The following is a 21047-nucleotide window of genomic DNA, read 5'->3' on the forward strand; positions in this document are numbered from 1 at the left end:
GGCAGTGAATTCCACATGTTAATCACCCTTTGGGTGAAGAAGTACTTCCTTTTATCCGTTTTAACCTGTCTGCTCAGCAATTTCATCGAATGCCCACGAGTTCTTGTATTGTGAGAAAGGGAGAAAAGTACTTCTTTCTCTACTTTCTCCATCCCATGCATTATCTTGTAAACCTCTATCATGTCACCCCGCAGTCGACGTTTCTCCAAGCTAAAGAGTCCCAAGCGTTTCAACCTTTCTTCATAGGGAAAGTGCTCCAGCCCTTTAATCATTCTAGTTGCCCTTCTCTGGACTTTCTCCAATGCTATAATATCCTTTTTGAGGTGCGGCGACCAGAACTGCACACAGTACTCCAAATGAGACCGCACCATCGATTTATACAGGGGCATTATGATACTGGCTGATTTGTTTTCAATTCCCTTCCTAATAATTCCCAGCATGGCGTTGGCCTTTTTTATTGCAAACGCACACTGTCTTGACATTTTCAGTGAGTTATCTACTACGACCCCAAGATCTCTCTCTTGGACAGTCTCTGCCAGTTCACACCCCATCAACTTGTATTTGTAGCTGGGATTCTTGGCCCCAATGTGCATTACTTTGCACTTGGCCACATTGAACCGCATCTGCCACGTTGACGCCCACTCACACAGCCTCAACAGATCCCTTTGGAGTTCCTCACAATCCTCTCTGGTTCTCACCACCCTGAACAATTTAGTGTCATCCGCAAACTTGGCCACTTCACTGCTCACTCCCAACTCTAAATCATTTATGAACAAGTTAAAGAGCATGGGACCCAGTACCGAGCCCTGCGGCACCCCACTGCTTACCGTCCTCCACTGCGAAGACTGCCCATTTATACTCACTCTCTGCTTCCTATTACTCAGCCAGTTTTTGATCCACAAGAGGACCTGTCCTTTTACTCCATGACTCTCAAGCTTTCTAAGGAGCGTTTGATGAGGAACTTTATCAAAAGCTTTCTGGAAGTCAAAGTAAACAACATCTATCGAGTCTCCTTTGTCCACATGTTTGTTCACCCCCTCAAAGAAATGTAACAGGTTAATGAGGCAAGATCTTCCCTTGCAGAACCCATGCTGAGTCTTCCTCAATAACCCGTGTTCATCAATGTGCCTACTCATTCTGTCCTTGATAATGGTTTCTACCAACTTTCCCGGTATTGAAGTCAGACTGACTGGCCTGTAATTTCCCGGATCTCCTCTGGAACCCTTTTTAAAGATGGGGGTGACATTTGCTACCTTCCAGTCCTCGGGAACGGAGGCAGATTTCAATGAAAGATTACAGATTTTTGTTAGAAGATCCACAAGTTCAACTTTGAGTTCTTTCAGAACTCTCGGATGTATGCCATCCGGACCTGGAGACTTATTAGTTTTTAATTTGTCTATCAGTTGTAGGACCTCCTCTTTTGTCACCTCAATCTGACTCAGGTCTTTCAACACCCCTTCCAAAATTAGTGGTTCTGGGGCAGGCAAAAAGTTCTCATCTTCCACAGTGAAGACAGAGGCAAAAAATTCATTCAGCTTCTCAGCCATTTCTCTATCCTCCTTCAGTAATCCTTTTACCCCATGGTCCTCCAAGGGCCCCACTGCCTCCCTGGCTGGTTTCCTACTTCTAATATATTAATTAGATAACACTTCAATAGTCTCAGGCAGTATTATTACTTATAAAACTCTTAATACAAAAATAATGGTCAGATTTTATGGCATAGGCACTATCAAATGAATTGATAGTACCTATGTACTATGTATTAACTTGTAATGGTGTTAATATGAGGCAGATAAATGTAATTGTGATTCAACATCCAAAGCATCAGTTCTCTGAGCTTTATAGGCAGGTGATTAGGTAGGAACTAATGGAGACACCAAAGTTTAAGTGGAATTTAGCATTAGGATATGAAATAGCAACAGATGTGTGGGATTTTCCATTGTCCACAGGATCAAGGTTTATGGCCTGTGTAAATTTTAGAGAGAACCTATGCAAGGTGATACACCAGCTTTATCTAACTCCAAAAGTAATTGCTAAGATTTATAATTCATGTTCAAGTTTATGCTTCTTTTGTAATGCAGAATCTACCAATTTCCTCCGTATGTGGTGGTTTTGCCCTAGGGAAAAGAGTGCTGGTTTGCAAAGAGTGTTAGAAAATACTCTTGAATGTAGGTTATTAAATTATATTCCTGGAATTCCAAAGAAAGTACAATCAGGAATCTTGAACTTGATTACAACTGTATGTCTTAACTTTTGCTCGGTATTGAAAATTAAGAGAGAGTTTGGAAATCAGTGAATGGACTGCTAAAATAAAAGCGATTAAGTTATTTTATTTATTTAACTTACAGTGCTTCAAATAAATGAGAACTTTTATGAGATACATTCCAATTGTAGTATAATTAATCATATTCAGTTGAAATTTGATAAAAATTGAAAATATAAATAAAAAAAATTATTTCATTTATATTTTGTGTTCTTTTTCCTATCCTTTTTTGTATAAAGGTGTAAAATTTGAAGACAATAGTTTTTTTAAAAGGACCCATGGATCAACTGTGAGGCTGTGGGAGTTGGGGGGGCAGAAGAGGACTTAATTCCCCCCATTGGTCATCTTTTGTATCCCCCACTGTTTGCTACAGTAGTGGGAAAGTGGAAAGGAGAGGTCCAGTCTAAAAACTACCTTGTCCCTGTGAAAGGATGTGTAAATAGGATCAGCTCAAAAGGCACATGGCTCACTATATCGCTCACCCTTTGCCTTTCCAGTCACACAGCAGACAAAAGAAGAGATTATCAACTACATTGCAGGCTAAAATATATGACTGATTGAGCTTGTGTGCAAGTCTGATTTAGGTGTTCTGAAGATGAACTTAGGAGGAATAAACTCCTTTACAGAATTACTGTGGATGGAAAGAAAAAGGTCCAAACTGTAATTTGGCACCAGTGCTGTGTTATGAACCTCCTAAAGGTGATCTTAAGAAACCAGGGATGCAACCAGTGTTGTAATAGTGGGTGACTTCAACTAGCCTCATGCTTACTGAGAAAATGCATGCTCAGGATGTGACACAGACATGAAGTTTTTAGGTGCCATATAAACACCTGTGCCTTGGAAACAGCTGGACATGGAGCTGACTGGAGGCTGGGTGGATTTGGTACTTGGGCCCAGTGAGGGATGTTGAAGCAGTTGGAAAATGACTATTGTGGTGTCAGAATTTTTATGTAGCAAGGAAGAAGTTACCTGGGAGGTCCAGTGTAGTCCCACACAATTGCCAAAGAGGACATCTGAAATGGATTTGTTAAAAGGAGGTTGAAAAGAAGAACCAGATCTCTCCAGGATACTTGGAGGTTACTACAGTTATAGAAGCTCATCCAGAATGTCTGCCTCAGATTAGGAAAGATACGAGCAAGTCTAAGGCAATGCCGGTGTTATTCATATGAGTCAAGGAAGCTAGGAAATGCAAAAAAACAAAACAAAACCCACAAAAAACCCAACCTATAAACAGTGGCTGTCTGGCTTGAATGAGAACAAATGGGAACCCAAACTCCAGCAAATATTGTAAATTTCTGTACAATAAATAAAACTTTTAAAAGAATTTGTGCATGTTTTTTTAAAATATAAAGACAAAAATAAAAATGCTTTTAAATACATTGAAAATCCTCCCCCCCTTCAACAGCCAATGGAGGCATCTAGCACTCCACCAACCCGGTACAGAATCCATATTTATCCTGACCTTAGACAGAAACATAAGGCCCTTAATAACATCTAAAGATATTACAGCAAACAGTGCTAATCAAGAATTAATAACAATGCCATCTAGGGACAAAAACTGTATATGTCTATATTAAGATGTTTTAATTATTTGTATGATTTTATTGTATACTTACTTTTGTGTATTTTAACTGCTGTTAGCCACCCGTGAGCCCAATAGGGGAGGGCAGGATATAAATATAATAAATAAATAAATGCTTTTATCCTGGGTTTTATTTTTAGGAGCCCTATGGAGATGTGACAGAAAGAAGAGTGCTCCGGCAGAAGCTAAAATGCAGTGATTTCAAGTGGTACTTGGAGAATATATACCCAGAACTTCATGTGCCAGAGGACAGGCCTGGCTTCTTTGGAATGGTAAATAAAATTATGCTTTAGGAGATGGCCACAATCCCCAGCTTCCTCCCAATCTCAGAGTGGTCATTAAGGCAGAAGGCAGATGTAAGCTATTTTAGCAGATAATGCTGAATACTAGAAGAAAGTCCAGTGGGGCAATTATTAGAATAAAGCCATTGTTGCTTAACTCATGGCATAGTACACTGGCACTTGCTTGGCTATCATTCTGGCTGGGTGGGTTTGTGATCTAGAGGGAGATGGAACCTCCAGAGGATACTCTTCTCCACAGTCTTCAGACGTCAGCCACACCTCCTGCCTTACAGAACTTGTTGTGAGGATAAAATGGAGATGAGAGTGCTGTGAGGTGGTTCAGGGAGAAAAGTGGGGAGAAAGGTGTGGTAGAAATTAAGTAAGTAAATAAACTGAATTATGGGCACAGTTGGCAGTCTTTATGTGTGGTACAATGCAAGGGGTATCCTTCATGCCAGAAGCAGCACCCAAGGACTGGCTAAATAGAGCTAGAGTTTGAGGAAGGCTTCATGAGGATTTCATTAGGAGCAGAGATAACTAGCCTTTTGCTTTTATGATAAAAGTGGGCTATAAACCAAATTAGTGGGATGTTCTGAGGGCAGCCCAGTTTTGTCTGGTAATGCTGCAGTGCCTAGGAGCGAGACCTATGCCCCAATCCAAATCTCACATCAGCCATGACCAGACCAACATCCCTCTGCAACAAGGGGGTAAAAATACCAACTACATTGCAGTGCTGATGTAAGGATTACCAAAAATGCACACAGCAGTAAGAAGACCAGGATGGTCCTTGCAGTGGTCGTGAAATGGTGGGTTACAATCACATTATATTCATCTTCATAGTCTCTGGGTAGTCCTACACTTGGGTGCCACACCGGTGCAGGGACCGACCTCAGGTTTCGTAGAGCTAGCCTCAATGTCTTTTTGGCAGGTGTTCTTCTCCGCTCCGGAGAACAGACAGCCCACTGCACATGCCTGAAGCTGAGGAGAATCCAAGCAGAAGAAAGGGCACCTCTCCTGTGTATTTAAATCTATGTCAGCCATGACCCCTTCTAAAGCTCGGCAAGGCGCTACTTGTTCAGAAATGCACCTCATTCAAGTCATCTCTCAACCATGCACCCTCTCATGGGGGGGAGGATGTGACTTAGTCATGGGAAGATGTGAATGAGAACATCTGTAACCAATCAGAACAAGACTCCAAACACTGATCTGCCTTGGACCAACCAGACTCCTCTGTGCATCGCAGGAGATTTCAATCTGGCTGTTCCTACCATCAGAGCTCCAGGGACCAGATATGCTACTCATCTGAATTGGCCTCTCCAAGATGATACCATTACAGATCTTCTTTGTGGTCCTTGTGCTTCACACCCATGGGATAGGGTGCCTGTGCCTACTCCAGTACCTAGAAAGCCTGGGATTTCAGAACCCAGTGAGCACATGCAGAAGCCCCCACCATGAATGCTCACTGGGTGGGCACTGACATAGCAGCAGTGTGACATACTGCTACACTGATTGGTTGATCTCCTGCTTTGGTCAGTACAGTTTTTCTCTGTAGCTTTTATTCTCGCTCTTTAGTTTTTTTTCTTTCACTTATCCCTTGATTATTTGTTCTTCCAGACTATCAAAAAAGAGAGAACTTTTTTGACTTTTCTGGGGTCTTTCCCCACTTGGCTTCCCCACCCCCTTCACTCTCTTCAGTAGATTATGGAAAGACATTGGGGCTTCTTCAAATGCTATGGTCATTGTGACAGTAAAATACCTCCTCCCTACAGCCATTTGCTTTGCCTGATCACCTTAGGGGAAGTCCACTGAGTTCACTCATGCACACATTGCAAATTTCTTCAAGCAAACATGAAATAACCAAGCAGCCCACCTATCCACAGCCCTGCTTGAATTGGCATTAATGCCAACCAAAAAGGCATTGACTTCTTTGGTGACAGTTGCCGCAGCCATTGACATCAACCTCAACAGCGATCCCTCCGGGCAACTAGTTCGCAGAGCTAGCCCCGCCCCGATGCTGATTGCCCCCTCAAACATGTGGGCTCAGCTTCTTGGTCAGCATCCTCCACTCCTAAGAAAAGCAGGGAGGACAAGGGATTGAAGACCAAGAAACCAAAGAAGCACAAGAAAGACAAGGAGAGACATCAGAAACATGCTGTAGTTATACTCTGTCTCCCACTCCGAAATCTCCAGTGCTGGACCTGATGGTCATTCCTGTTATTCCTCCACTGAAAATTATGGCATCTCTGATTCATTGCCTAAGTCCCCCCGTACCAAGACAAGTGCTCACACAGCATATCCAACTCTCCTGTTCAGATCATGAAACTGATCTGACTCAGCAGACCTCATCCTCTTGGTCTCACTACCAATCTCTCTGCCATTTTCAAAGAGAAACCTCCCTGGGATCAGAATGTCAACCATGATGCAGAGCTACTTGTTGACGTTTCATTGACACCACATTTATCTGATCATTCCCGATGCAGTGCTCTCCCCGATGTTGTTCAACATCTATATGCGCCCCCTCGCCCAGATTGCCCGGCGGTTTGGGCTGGGTTGCCATCAATATGCGGATGACACCCAGCTCTATCTACTAATGGACGGCTGGCCCGACCCCGCACCAGGGAATCTCGACCGGGCCTTACAGGCTGTTGCGACATGGCTCAGGCTGAGTGGGCTGAAGCTGAACCCAGCGAAGACAGAGGTCCTTTGCGTGGGTCGCGGCGCTCTGGGAAGGGAAATAGCTCTCCCGGTCTTCGATGGCGCACCATTGAAAGCAGCGCGCCAGGTAAAGAGCCTGGGTGTTTTACTGGAGCCTTCACTATCGATGGAGGCCCAGATAGCAGCCACTGCCAAGTCAGCATTCTTCCATCTGAAGCGGGCAAGGCAGTTGCTAGTAGCAGAGTCCAAGAGGACTCCTCCTCCAACACATCGAGACCACATGTCATCTTCTGAAATGCATTGGTCTACAGATCAGTAGAAAGAGTGGTGCAGTTGATTGGGCCAATCAGGGTGCAGTTGATTGGGCCAATATTAGATACCCACCTATATGTCACTTTCCTTCCATAGCAACGGGCAAGTGACATAATCAGTCTGGTCCAGTTTCTACAATCCCAGCGAGAGGGTTTAGCCCTGCAAATCCTTGGATTATGTCACTTTCCTTCCATAGCAACGGGCAAGTGACATCATCAGTCTGGTCCAGTTTCTACAATCCCAGCGAGAGGGCTTAGCCCTGCAAATCCTTGGATTAATGGCAGCAACCACCAATGTGTTAATGTTTGCCAAACTACACATGCACACCCTGCAACTGTGGTTTCTGAAGAGGTTTCCCCCAGCATTCAATAAACCCCAACCTGCAGCTTTGCCTCCCCTTGGAGATTCTCACATTACTGAACTGAGGGAAACTGGAGTCCAGCCTTCTACAGGGCACCCCATTTCCAGCCCCTAGTGGCCCCAGGCAGAACCTGCCCCCCTTCCCCTCCAGGACACTATTCACGTGCACAAAGTGCTCATGGCCTGATGATGTCACTGGAAGTGACGTCATCAGAACGGTGCGCTTTGTGCAAGAGTTCTTTCTTGGCTCTGAGCCGAGAAGGAACACTCAGCCCGCCCTGTAGCCAGCCCTCTCCCACTTAGAGGGAGCCAGGAAGAGACTGCATTCTTCTTTCTTTTAGCCTCTTCCTGGCCCCATCTGAAGCAGGAGGGGGGCAGGCAAGGGACGGGTCGAGCCGCACGTTCTTTCTTCAAGCAGAAGAAAGGGCACCTCTCCTGTGTATTTAAATCATGCAGGAAAAGGGGAGGGGCAGCCCTGAGATGGGGAGTGAAGGGATGGGGTGAGCCACTCCCAAAAAAACCTTGCCAGGGGGCCAGGCCCCATGGGCCCCTTGTGAGCTGCAGGCCTGGATGCATCCTTCAGACAGGAGGTCCTCCAGTCAGTCTTCCACTGAATCTCTGACCTGCAAGCACAAAATATTATTGGTGTTGCTGTTACCAGTAACACATCCTTCTTTACCCTTAAGGATTTCCTTGAAAGGTGTGATTCCTTTAATACAGTTTACCCATTGGTATACCCTTATGCTGGATCTTCCAATCCAGGTGTACAAGAAGCCACAGTACCGGCCATCCACTGTAGTCACAGCTCACTAATCACCCAAGTGTGGGACTGCATAGAGATCATGAAGAAGATAAACAGGTTGCTTCCCTGTAACTGATGGTCTTTGAGCTGTGATCTGTGCAGTCATGCATGCCCACCCAGCCTTCCCCACTGCTGGCATCTCTCTGCCACTTACCTTTAGTGGATGAGCTCTACCACTTGCGGTTGGAAGGGATTGAGGTTCTCCTCTGCTCCAGGCATGCCCAGTGGCTGCCTACTCCCCAGAGTGGAGGAGGAGAAAACCCCCCAGAAAGACACTGAAGGCTACTCCCTGCATAGGCACAGCACCCAAGGATGTGACTGCACAGATCATCACTTAAAGACCATCAGGTACAGGTAAGCAACCTGCTTTTTCATGCATGAGGCAAAGCCAGGTAAGTTTTCATTTCCATCAGCCAGTATGTTTTTTCATTGTTTCAGTAAGTTTTAATTTCAATTCAGTTCAATTCATACCTTTATTGGCATAAAAGCACTGGTAATTTACAATCTGGAATAAATACAGAGATCTGATAAATAATTAAAACAAGAACATGAAACAGTCAATTAAAATAATAGCCAGTAATAACAAGCCTAAGATAAATAGGCATCCAACAATTAAGGTACAGTGGTGTGCTTAGACTTAATTTTATAAGCTCCTGCTAAAAATTTTGCAACACATGCTGTAGTTTGAGGGTTTGTTGTTGTTGTTCAGTCGCACAGTCGAGTCTGACTCTTTGCGACCCCATGGACAAAGTCATGCCAGGCCCTCCTGTCTTTGAGGGTTGACACCTTCTAAAAGGTAAATTATGTTTTTTTTCCTTGCCGGAAACACCGTGCTGAAGGTATCTAGAATTTTTTTTTATGTTGTAAGGCAAGGAGAAGGCACTCTGAAATTACATGAAATAATGAATCAAGGGCTCCTAATTCATGTGGGTGGAGCCTATTTTGGAAAGCTATTGGCCTAAATTTGCCAAGAAGGTCTATTGATGGAAAGGCATTCAGGCAAGCAAGGGTAAAGGCTCAGTGCTGGACTGGGGAGTCGTTAGCAGAAAAGTAATAGGGTATTGTTCCATGCCTTTGACATATACCTAAATTGGCTGCAGAAAAGACAGCGGGGTGTGAAGGGAACAGTTTTTGGAATTCATGGTCCATAAACCTTAGTTGGATGGTTTTTAGAATACATAATTCACTACATAAAAGAAGGGAATCCATTGCTATACCAGGCTTTTGCAGTTTGTGAGTAAATGTAGAAAACTATGCTATGCCAGTCTTTCATTAAGTAAGATAATAAGCTTTTGGGTACAGATCTAAATGAATTTTTAGCTAATACTTGAAGGCCGTAGTTCAAGCCTTCATGACCCAGCTCCACACATAGAGATGAATAGGGAACACATTTAGGAATTCCCAGAGTAGGCCAAAAGAAGGATGATTGTACATTCAGGATGTTTTATATGCTTGCTTTTTAAAAAGTGTTCCAATCTTGCATCCCTTGTTATAGCTGAATTATCTGCTGCTAAACTGATAGCTGAAAGTGGGCTGGTGTCCTTTAATTGCCTTTTGTTGCCTTTTAGCTGAAAAACAGAGGGATGGCAAATTATTGCTTTGATTACAACCCTCCCAACGAACATGAAATAACAGGACACAGAGTCATACTATACCCTTGTCATGGCATGGGACAAAATCAGGTAACATTTCATTTTCACTGCAACCAAAAGGAGTTTTCTTTTTTGTATTGTTCTGATTCTGTGGCTTTTCCTACCTTAATCCAGTGGCACACAGAAATTAATGCCAGGTATCTTACACCATACCAAGTCATCAGAGTGTTACCAAGCTCAGGGGCTTCTTAGAGCTAAGTGAAGGAGGAACGTTGTTTGTGCACCTAAATTAGTTCAAAGAGGTGGTCTAGAATGGAGTGGTCTAGAAAGAGGGAAGGGCTTTGTTGGTTAAAGAGGCACCAACAGTGATGGCGTCCGCTCTTCAGAGAGGAGGCTGCCCCCCCAACATGCGTTTGGTAGCCTCACTCCTGTCTCAGTGCTGCCCCCTGCTCCATACAACACCAAACATTTGGATGGGGCCGCTGGCACGTGCTGAGGGGCAGGCCCAGAAGGATCTCTGGCTGAGACAGCTGGAGAAATTGCTGAGAATTTCTGAGTTTTGAAGGACTTCATTCTGAGGTTTGTGGGGCTGCCTAAAAGTCTGAGGTGTGATAGCTGGGGAACTGCTCTTTGTTTGGTTGACTGCTCTTTGTTTGGTTGACTGGGCTAAGGGTGAAAGAGATTGAGAGTGATTGCTGCTGATTACTGAGGAGTGCCTCTGCTCCACCCTCTTTGCATTTTAAGCTGCGCCTTGCCAAAGGCTGAGCACAATTCACAGAGGTCTGAGAGGAGCAGAGCAGCTCTGTTAGCTGAGACAGCTGGAGAAATTGCTGAGAATTTCTGAGTTTTGAAGGACTTCATTCTGAGGTTTGTGGGGCTGCCTAAAAGTCTGAGGTGTGATAGCTGGGGAACTGCTCTTTGTTTGGTTGACTGCTCTTTGTTTGGTTGACTGCTCTTTGTTTGGTTGACTGGGCTAAGGGTGAAAGAGATTGAGAGTGATTGCTGCTGATTACTGAGGAGTGCCTCTGCTCCACCCTCTTTGCATTTTAAGCTGCGCCTTGCCAAAGGCGCGAGCCGAAGGGCGAGAGCTAAAGGGCTCTTGGCCTGTGGCTCTTTGCCTGGGGGCTCCCTAAGGACCAGGAACCCAGATCCCTGATTTCCTTGTTCTGGTCGAGAGAAAGAGATTGAGTTTCTTGATGCTCTCAATGACTGTGCTATGGAGCAGATGGTCTCAGAACCTACCAGGGGTGGGGCGATCCTGGATTTGGTCCTAAGTAATGCCCAAGACTTGGTGAGAGATGTAAAAGTGATTGCGCCACTTGGGAGCAGTGACCATAATGTTATTGATTTCACCGTTTGTATAAATAGGGAGTTGTCCAAAAAGACCACCACAACCACGTTTAACTTTAAAAGGGGTAAATACACTGAGATGAGGAGGCATGTGAGTACTGTGGAGGCATGGAGTACTGTGTGCATGAGGAGGCATGGAGTACTGTGTGCAGTTCTGGTCGCCGCACCTCAAAAAGGATATTATAGCATTGGAGAAAGTCCAGAGAAGGGCAACTAGAATGATTAAAGGGCTGGAGCACTTTCCCTATGAAGAAAGGTTGAAACGCTTGGGACTCTTTAGCTTGGAGAAACGTCGACTGCGGGGTGACATGATAGAGGTTTACAAGATAATGCATGGGATGGAGAAAGTAGAGAAAGAAGTCCTTTTCTCCCTTTCTCACAATACAAGAACTCGTGGGCATTCGATGAAATTGCTGAGCAGAAAGGTTAAAACGGATAAAAGGAAGTACTTCTTCACCCAAAGGGTGATTAACATGTGGAATTCACTGCCACAGGAGGTGGTGGCGGCCACAATATAGCCACCTTCAAGAGGGGTTTAGATAAAAATATGGAGCACAGGTCCATCAGTGGCTATTAGCCACAGTGTATGTGTGTATATGAAAATTTTTGCCACTGTGTGACACAGAGTGTTGGACTTGATGGGCCGTTGGCCTGATCCAACATGGCTTCTCTTATGTTCTTATGTTCTTATGTGAGGAGGAAACTGAAAGGAAAGGTACATATGGTCAAAACCCTTGGGGAAGCTTGGACGCAATTTAAAACTATAATCCTAGAAGCTCAGATAAAAGGAAGTACTTCTTCACCCAAAGGGTGATTAACATGTGGAATTCACTGCCACAGGAGGTGGTGGCGGCCACAAGTATAGCCACCTTCAAGAGGGGTTTAGATAAAAATATGGAGCAGAGGTCCATCAATGGCTATTAGCCACAGTGTATGTGTGTATATAAAAATTTTGGCCACTGTGTGACACAGAGTGTTGGACTGGATGGGCCGTTGGCCTGATCCAACATGGCTTCTCTTATGTTCTTATGTTCTTATCACTATTTCAATAATAATAATAATAAATTTATTCTTATATCCCGCCCTCCCCCGCTGAAGTGCAAGGGTTCTGATCTGGCCCAGTTTGGCTTGACCACAACTTTTTTATGACTGGTATAGAGTACAGGCTTTTTTCCAGGGCTTTTCCAAGTTCTAATCCCCATATGCAGTCTGAATCAGTCAGAGAAAGAGAGAGTGGACTCTCAAGATCAGCCTGGTGGGATTGGTAGAGGGAGGGGGGATTGGTGGAAATTTGCACAGCCTTATGTGTGAATATGGCACGTTTTAAACAACAACCAAAAAAAGCATCAGGCTTGACTCTGCTGTTGCTTGTGATGTGGAGCCAAGGGAGCAGCTGTCCTGAGCCAAACGGTCAAGCGTGTGCCAGTCTCTTCACACTGGGGTATTACAAGGTGTGAGAAGGTTCTGGTGGAAAGTTACGTCTTTGCAGAACTCTCTTCCCAGTTGTTGATGCTGGACAGTTATTGATGCATGCCCATGAAGGACCAAAAGCTTGTTAAGAAGAGTTTTAATAACTTTTGTTCTCAAAAATGCTTTTAATGTTGAAGATTGGCATTTCCCCCCCTCATTCCAATTGTGTTTTCTTTTTGGGGGCTGACAGTTTTTTGAGTTCACATCCCACCATGAAATCCGTTACAATACCCGGCATCCTGAAGTATGTGCAGCTGTTGATCCAGGAACTGATTATCTGAAAATGTACCTGTGTGAAAACAATGTCCAGAACATTCCTGAAAATCAGAAATTTGTTTTGCGAGAGGTATGGCTACTGTTTTTTTTGTGCTCATTGCCTGCAGCTGTTGGCAGGAGGGATGAATGGTGTAGAAAGCAGGGCTTTGGCTCAGTGGCAGAGCATCTGCTTGGTATGTGGAAGGTCCCAGGTTCTTCCCCTGGACACCTCTGACTAACATGTCTGGCATGAAAGGCCTCTGTCTGAGATCCTGGTGAGCCATTGCCAGACGGAGTAAACACTACTGACCTTTATTCACCAGTAATCTGATTCAGCATAAGACCGCTTTATGTGTTCCATTCCTAGAGATCTGGATTTTGGGCTAGGCCGTGGCTTAGTGGCAGAGGATCTGCTTGGCATGCAGAAGGTCCCAGGTTTAGTTCCTGGAAGGTTTATTTCCACTTAAAAGGACTAGGGAGGAGATGATGTGAGAGACCTCAGCCCAAGACCTTGGAGAGCTGCTGCCAGTCTGAGCAGGCAGGATTGACCTTGAGGGACCAAGGAGGGTCTGATTCAGTGGAAGGCAGCTTCAGGTGTGTTCATGTGAATGGGTGCCAAGGCTTCAGAATGGCACGATGGTACCTCCTTGAACTTGCTGCTTCTCTGATTGGATCACTCAGTGCTCAGCTCAACCCCTTGATCTTTTCCTACTTTGTTGACCTTCTTCATTGAAGCTGCTGCAAGAAGCTTCTTTGTAAAAAGAAGACTGGTTCTGTAGGGCAGGCAAGAGAAATGCTGGAAGCTACAGTCCCTCCTTGTGTCTCCCCACCCCTGCACTCTACAGACATGGAGATCTAGTTGAGCCTGCTGCTGTCTGTGTGCCAGCTGGCTGTCTAGTTTACAAAGCTGCACCTGGATCACCTGGTCAACACTATTCCAGTTGGAGGTTGCTGTGCATTGCATCAGATCACTTCTAGTCCAGCTTTTCCCCCAGCCACAAGACTGTGTTGGTCACCCTGATGAACCATTTCCATAGATAGCTGGATTGAAGCAGGTCTGCACTGCTGTTGTTGCTCAACCTCACAGCAGCATTCAATACAGTCAATCAGTCTTTTGACTCACTGCCTCGCTGATGTAGGAATCCAAGGGGTGGCTCTTCAATGGCTTTCCTCATTTCTCCATGGTCAGGGGCAGTGGGTGATGCTGGGAGAGGATGTGTCCTCTGGGAAACCTTTGCGATAAGGCGTTCCACAGGAGGCACTTCTCTGCCTGATGTCATTTAACATCTCCATGCACCTCCCTTGCCAGCTGGTGTGAAGATACACCCAGTGGTATCTGTTATTGGAAGGCCACCAGGCTGCCACACCACAAACTCTGGCTGAAGGTCTGGAGGCCGTTAAAAGGAGCAGGCTGAGACTGACTCCATCAAAGACGAGGGTTCTGTGGCTGGGAGGGGCTTCAGGCTTCCAGCTCCTGACCAGGGGCCACTGATGCCAGTGCCTTCTGTCAAGAGCTTGGGCACGGTCTTTTTCATGGTCTCTCTGCATCACACCCATGTGATTAGGGAGCCTGTGGCAATCCCAGTCAGTAACCTACCAAGCCAAAGGGATTTTCGCAGCCTTTCCCTGCTGACATGCACAGGAGCCCCACCACGCATGCTCACCAGGATGGGCACACACCTCCTGCCAGTTGTCTTCTAAACTCCACACTGATCGGACCGATCTCCAATGCCACGGTCAGTGAACCTGCCTCTTTCGTAGTTAGCTACTTATTTCTTGACTTTTTGTCAGTTTTTTCCTTTCTTTTAACTATGTTCCCACCCACTGTCTTTGGTTTCTTCCCTTTCTATTGCCCTTCAGGGTCACCACCCTCTTTTAATTTCCCCCTCGCTTCTACTTCAGCTTATAGAAAAGCACTGCATGAAGTATGGGAGTAAAATTCCACCACACAATGATCACACTCTGTGCTTGACCACACCAAATTGACTTGTGCCTGCACGGCACTAAGTTCTTGAAGCAAATGAGGAAAAATTGAGCTGCTCGACTCTGCAGCCTTAATCAGATCAATGCTTTCCACTACTTCGATGGTGTCGATGTCATCTCCTTTGACTGACGCACAAAACCAACTATCAACATTGACAAGCAAATCAGCACCAGGAAATCAACACTCCCAGCAGCAACCCCATTCTGATACTGACCGCTTTTCAAAATGATTGAGCATGGCCTTCAAATTAGAATCATTCACTCCTGCTACGAGAAGCAGGGAGGACAAGGGTGTGAAGGCGGACAAAAACAACACAAGAAACAAACATTCTGAGAAGCATCACAGCCCAAGGGGCCATCACTCTCACCAGGTCATGCCTGCCTCTCTGAAACACTGGTACCAGAACCACTGATGCCACCCTTCCAACTCTTGCTGTGTTTTGGCTCTGGACAATGACTTGCTTTATTCCATTTCTTTGCCTTGGGAACGTGGGGGAGGGTGTGGCTGGTACCAGCTTGGCTGTTTCTGTGCAACGTTCATAAGTGTCCATTTCTACCCTGTGAAGAAGATTGCAGTTGGTATCTCAAGGCCGCTTTATCATCTTCCAGAGCCAACTTGAACTGCTCATTGTCTGGGAGGGGAGAGTTTGGTGTGAACTAATTTGTATGGCTTTGCAGACTGCTGCACTTGAATTTTGCAAGGTGCCTTGAAGCGTTCTTGCCTTATCCTGAAATGTGAAGCACTAAGCTGGAAAAAGCAATTGTGAAATGGAAAACTGGAGTACTAACCCATCGCACAAGGATGATCATACATAGCTGCGCGTCTGAAAATTGGACATTTTCTACATATCTAAAGAATATGCACTTTATGAGGACTTTCTAAGACTGGGTTATGTTTGTTCCTTTGGATGTGCTCCATCCTGGGAATCCTTGTGGCTTTTAAAGAAATATTTTGTGGCTTTCTTTATAATATGGATTACACTATATATATATTAGAGGGTGGGTACCATGGAACTTCGGTTCTCTCCTGCTTCATTTTCTCCGTGGTTTCTCTTTGGTGGCTTTTCTTTATCCCCAATCCATTGGCTGAGCCCTCTGGCACTGGGATCGCTCCCCACTCAATTGATCCTTCTCTCTAAATCCAAGCATGAGACAGACCATACTGAGCACTCCTCACATTCCCACTCTCATTCTAGATCCCGAAGTGAGATCAGGCAGTCCGCTCTCTGATTGAGGGGGCTTCACTCTGCCTCACTGTCAGCAATCAGGAAGTTAGCATCATCCGCAGGACTGCTGTTGCTCCCCTCAACACCGTTCATCTGACCGTGACCAGGACCATTCTTCCCTTCCCTTTGCTTACCATTACCGCTGCATGTCCCTTGGGGCCAGCACCAGTGGCAGTATCTTTATGAAGCCTATCCACTTTGATCCACCTTTCCCTGGCTTCCACCTTGTGGACCTCAGGATTAGAATCAATATTTGGAAGTGTCTCATTGATCTCGTGCACCTCCTCCTCCTCCTCCTCACTTGTCAGCATTGGCAATCATTTCCAAACCTTCTGTGCATGTAGATCGACCACAAAAGGTTCACCCTGACTGCCCCATTGAACAGGTGGATCGGGTTCCACTGAACAACTCTTCAGTCTCATCTATGATGCTGAACCCTGATGCTCTTCTGACACCTCATCTGTCTGAACCTCCTGATATTGAGGACCCCACCGGTGGCTCTGAGGCTGAATCTGACTGGGATGACTCGAGTCAACAAACTTCCATCCCTAACACCGAGAGTAGCTGATGACCTCCCTATCTCTTCTTCTAAAGACTTGAAGTCCTATGGTGAACTTCTCAAATAAATGGCTCACACTTTAGCCTTTTCCACTGTGAGAGCCAGTTTGGTGTAGTGGTTAAGTGTGTGGACTCTTATCTGGGAGAACCGGGTTTGATTCCCCACTCCTCCACTTGCACCTGCTGGAATGGCCTTGGGTCAGCCATAGCTCTGGCAGAGGTTGTCCTTGAAACGGCAGCTGCTGTGAGAGCCCTCTCCAGCCCCACCCACCTCACAGGGTGTTTGTTGTGGGGGAGGAAGGTAAAGGAGATTGTGAGCCGCTCTGAGACTCTTCGGAGTGGAGGGCAGGATATAAATCCAATATCTTCTTCTTCTTCTTCTGTGCAACCACAGCCCACTATTACCGATTCAGTGTTCAATATTGGACATATGGGTGCTACCACCGCTGTCACTGTACCTCTCACATCAGTCATGTTTCAGACAACAAAGGCTTCATGGCCAAAACCAGCCTCTACATCTGTTTCATCACTGAGTAGACCACATGTACCGCATCCAACTAACGGGTTTAGAGTTTCTCTTTTCACATCTTCAACCAAACTCAATTGTGGTTTCCTCCTCATCCAAGTCCTGCCAGATACACTCAACACTAATGGACAAAGAGGGCAAGAAACTTGACATCATTGGCAAAAAGCTGTACTCTGCAGGGGCTCTGGGTGTTAAAAGCATCTAACTTTTCAGAATGCATAGGCAGATATCAGGGGAAGACCTCTCAGAAGTCATAGCTTCCCAACCTGAAGACAAATGATTGGCCACTAAATGCATCCAGAGGGAAATAATGCTTCTAGCAAAGCAACGGTTGAACTCCTCCAGCACACAGTTGACATCTTTGTTAAGACACTCACATCCGCCATCACACTTAGGAGACATGCAGGGCTCCACTTCACTCCCTGTAACCAGACCTTACGTGGAAGACTTACTATTCAACGGTGACAGTCTCTTCAGTTCCACCACAGATTCGGTCCGGCAAGAAATGGACAAGAGCATTAAAACCTCAAGAAACCTTGGACTGTTATCTTCCTTGCGCTCTATCAAGAACAAACCAGATATCCCTTTAACAGACACCAGAACAAGCTTGGTGCCCAAGGTCCACCCAGTCTTCTTCCAGAGACTCTTTTGGACCTAAATCCAAGTTCTCCCCACCAGCCTTGCAATCAGCCAGATCTAAGGGGTCCAGGACACCAAAACAAGACTGTACAGTCTTTAAAGCCTTGTGCTGCCTAGGGCCGACATACCTGAGGGACTGCCTCCCTCCATATGTTTCCTTGCACTCTGTGGAACAAGATCTTCTGGTTGCCTCCAGTTCAAAGGACATCCGCTTGACCAGGGCCAGGGGTTTTTTTGGCCTTGACCTCAACCTGGTGGAACATGCTCCCACCAGAGATCAGGGCCCTGTGGAATTTATTGCCAATCTGCAAGTCCTATAAAATGGAGCTGTTCTGCCAGGCCTTTGATTGAGGCAGCTGAGCATCCAGGAAGACCTTAGCCCCACCCCCACCATCTACCACCTTCTATAGCCCAGTTTATGAAGCTGGAGACCAATGCTTCCAGTTAGGAACCCCATATTTAAAAGAAATTTTATGCTGTTTTCTCTATGTTAAACTGTTATTTATTTTATATGTTTTTGTTTTTATGTTGTGATCTGCCCTGAGCCCGCCTGCAAGGAGAGTAAAATATAAATTTAAATAATTAAAAAAACACAACCTCGTCACTATCTCCCCTTTGTCTTCCTCTGGCTTTACCCTCCTCCACCCATACTTATCAACCTGGAGGTACATTACATCAGACCTGTGGGTCCTTTCTGTAATCAAGGAGGACTATGTAATATAATTCCTTCAGACTCTGCCCACTCCAGTCTTCATCACTATGTCTCCATCAGCAGTGCCTAAATTATTTAAATGTTAATGTTTTTGCATATTTGTTCTATGGCTTACATCACCAGAAGCCTGATGCAAGCTGAGATAGGATAATTGTTGTTGTTGTTGATGATGATGATGATATGGGTAGCAATACAGGTCCATATCTACTACCTGAGACCTTGGCACAAAGTTATTCTGTGCAGATCCAAGTCATTGCCTGTAACTTGCTTTCCTTGCTAAGAAGTGAGTCTAAAATGCCCCTAAATTACATGGTTGAAATTGTCTAACATTAAGTTTTCAGGTTTCTCACTGACTGGTAGATATCTGATCTGGTTTTGCTCCTTTACCATATAGACTACTTCCATGCATTGGGATTTTGCATTGATGAGAGTGTTCATACCTGGATTCTAAGCCTAATGATGAATATGGATGAAATAATGTTGTTGGGACTCTTCTAGTCTGTTCTTACTCATTTATACAACCGAGCAGAAAAGCCCACTGTTTTGGGCTCTGCAGGTTTCAACTGAAGTCCATTTGAGAGCCCCCATTAATTTAATGGTGCATTTATTGCCATTTACTTGGTAGACACAGAGAAATGTTCTGCATTTGACTGCAGTTGCCAGATGAGCTTCAGAATGGAGGTAGTGTTTTGTTCTTCTTTCTCTTTCTAATGGTACCTCTTAAACTAATAAAGGATGAAAACAACATGTATTTTAATCTAGATTTTCAATTGGGCTTTCTAGTATAACTTTTTAACATTTGAGTCCTAGGAATTGTAATTCTGAGCCCTTTTTTTTAGGACGGCAGTTTAATCCATATACAGACCCAGAAGTGCCTCCAGGCTGAAGCCAACGCTTCCAATGGCAGCCCAGCACCTTTATTACGACCCTGCACCAATTCAGAACGCCAGAAATGGTTTTTCAAAGAAAGAAGCTGATGAACAAATGAGAGGCATTCAGACAAGAAAACATACAACTATTTTTGTATGTAGCACTTTCCTTTTATCTTGTTTAGAAGAATAGCAGACACTGAAGTCTCTATATTTAATGGGTCCAGATTCCCTGGCTGCAGAAATGTCTGCTTCTGTGTTCTCCCTGTTGGGCAGCTGTATGACTTTTCAAAAATCTATCGTGTCTCCCCCACCCCAGAGGTCATGTATTTTTATAAACTTTAGATATAGTAATGAAATGCAAGTGATAACACTAACATTAGTGGACAATAGTGTAAAGATTTATTTTTTTACTAAAACATCCTGCCTATTTTTAGAGATGTTAAATAAAAATATATTAGGCCAAACTGATGCGAAATTGGTGACTGCAGCGCAGCATCCATGTAGACTTCTTTCCATTGTTATCTGATAAATATCGTTGATGCATAAGACACTGGAGGATCACACAGAGACCTTCAAGTTGTTTGGAGTGAGCTCACAAAAGAGACCTTTGGCGCTTCTCCTCTTTTCAGTGCAGCTCCCTGAAAAGCCACTTTTGAGGATCAGAAATGGGGATAAGGGAACAAAGTAGTATTTGATTAACCTTTAAGTAATTCATTTTTAAATACCTTAAAAACATGAATAGAATGTTTGTGGTAAAAAAACTTTTACGATGTCTGGTGCAACTACCTCAAAAGTCAATATTTGAGATTAGCAGCCTCTCCTTGAGATCTCCTCCAGCCACCTGGGGCTCCCCACAATCTTTGCCAACCCCCCACTACCTCACATCCCCAGCAGGTAATGCTCCTTCCCTTCTTGTTCCGCAGATATCTCTAAATACGTTACAGCAGCTATGCCCAACTGAGTTTCCCTAACTCTTGCTGGACTCTTGTGACAGTTAAGCCCTGCTAGGGGTGTGCAGGTGCCTGGAGGAAGGGAGACGCCCTCACTGTCCCTGTCCCAGCAAAAGGGCAAGGGGAGAGACGGGCAGACTAACTACCCTCAAAATCTGCCGCCTGAATTCATCGCCTTACTATAGAGCTGACCTTGTTGGAGGTTAGTTTCATGGTTCTCTTACTATCGGAGCACTTTCACTTGGAATGGTCCTGCACTCCACCAGAATGTAGCTGTTGAATCCCACTTACATTATATGCTACCTACATACTAATTTTTGACATCTTGTGTCAGTCTTTTATGACATCTTTGTTCGTGGCCTCTTCATTGAGCACATAAGAAATTTAGCAAGCCACACAATGCCAATGCATCAGCCCTGCTCGTGTGCATGAGAAAAAAGGTGAAAGTGTGATATTAGTCTGAAGAATATTCCATAGCATTGTACTTTTTCTCCGTGTACTTAAGCACAACCAGTCCGGAAGTATGGTGAACTTCACATACAAAAGCAAATCTCATTAGCTTCGGTATAACTTGGGTGCTTGTGCTGACAAATGTAGCTTCAAGTTCATTGGAGACCATTCTTTGTGTATTTTATCAATAGCCTTGTAAGGTCTCTCAG

At 44.9% G+C, this 21047-nt stretch overlaps 1 protein-coding gene across 1 annotated transcript in view; it reads left to right on the top strand.

The window, feature by feature from the left end:
• GALNT12 (polypeptide N-acetylgalactosaminyltransferase 12) overlaps nucleotides 1-19552 on the top strand; it is a 119174-nt gene extending 99622 nt beyond the window's left edge. Inside the window, exons 7-10 of the mRNA XM_060254501.1 lie at nucleotides 3986-4117; nucleotides 9824-9937; nucleotides 12858-13013; nucleotides 19406-19552. Of these exons, the coding sequence (XP_060110484.1) occupies nucleotides 3986-4117; nucleotides 9824-9937; nucleotides 12858-13013; nucleotides 19406-19543 (540 nt within the window). The 3' untranslated portion in view covers nucleotides 19544-19552. The remainder of the gene's footprint in view (nucleotides 1-3985; nucleotides 4118-9823; nucleotides 9938-12857; nucleotides 13014-19405) is intronic.
• The last annotated feature ends 1495 nt before the right edge of the window (nucleotides 19553-21047 follow it).

Source organism: Heteronotia binoei, chromosome 14 (genome assembly GCF_032191835.1).
Source record: "Heteronotia binoei isolate CCM8104 ecotype False Entrance Well chromosome 14, APGP_CSIRO_Hbin_v1, whole genome shotgun sequence".
Classification (NCBI taxonomy): Eukaryota; Metazoa; Chordata; class Lepidosauria; order Squamata; family Gekkonidae; genus Heteronotia; species Heteronotia binoei.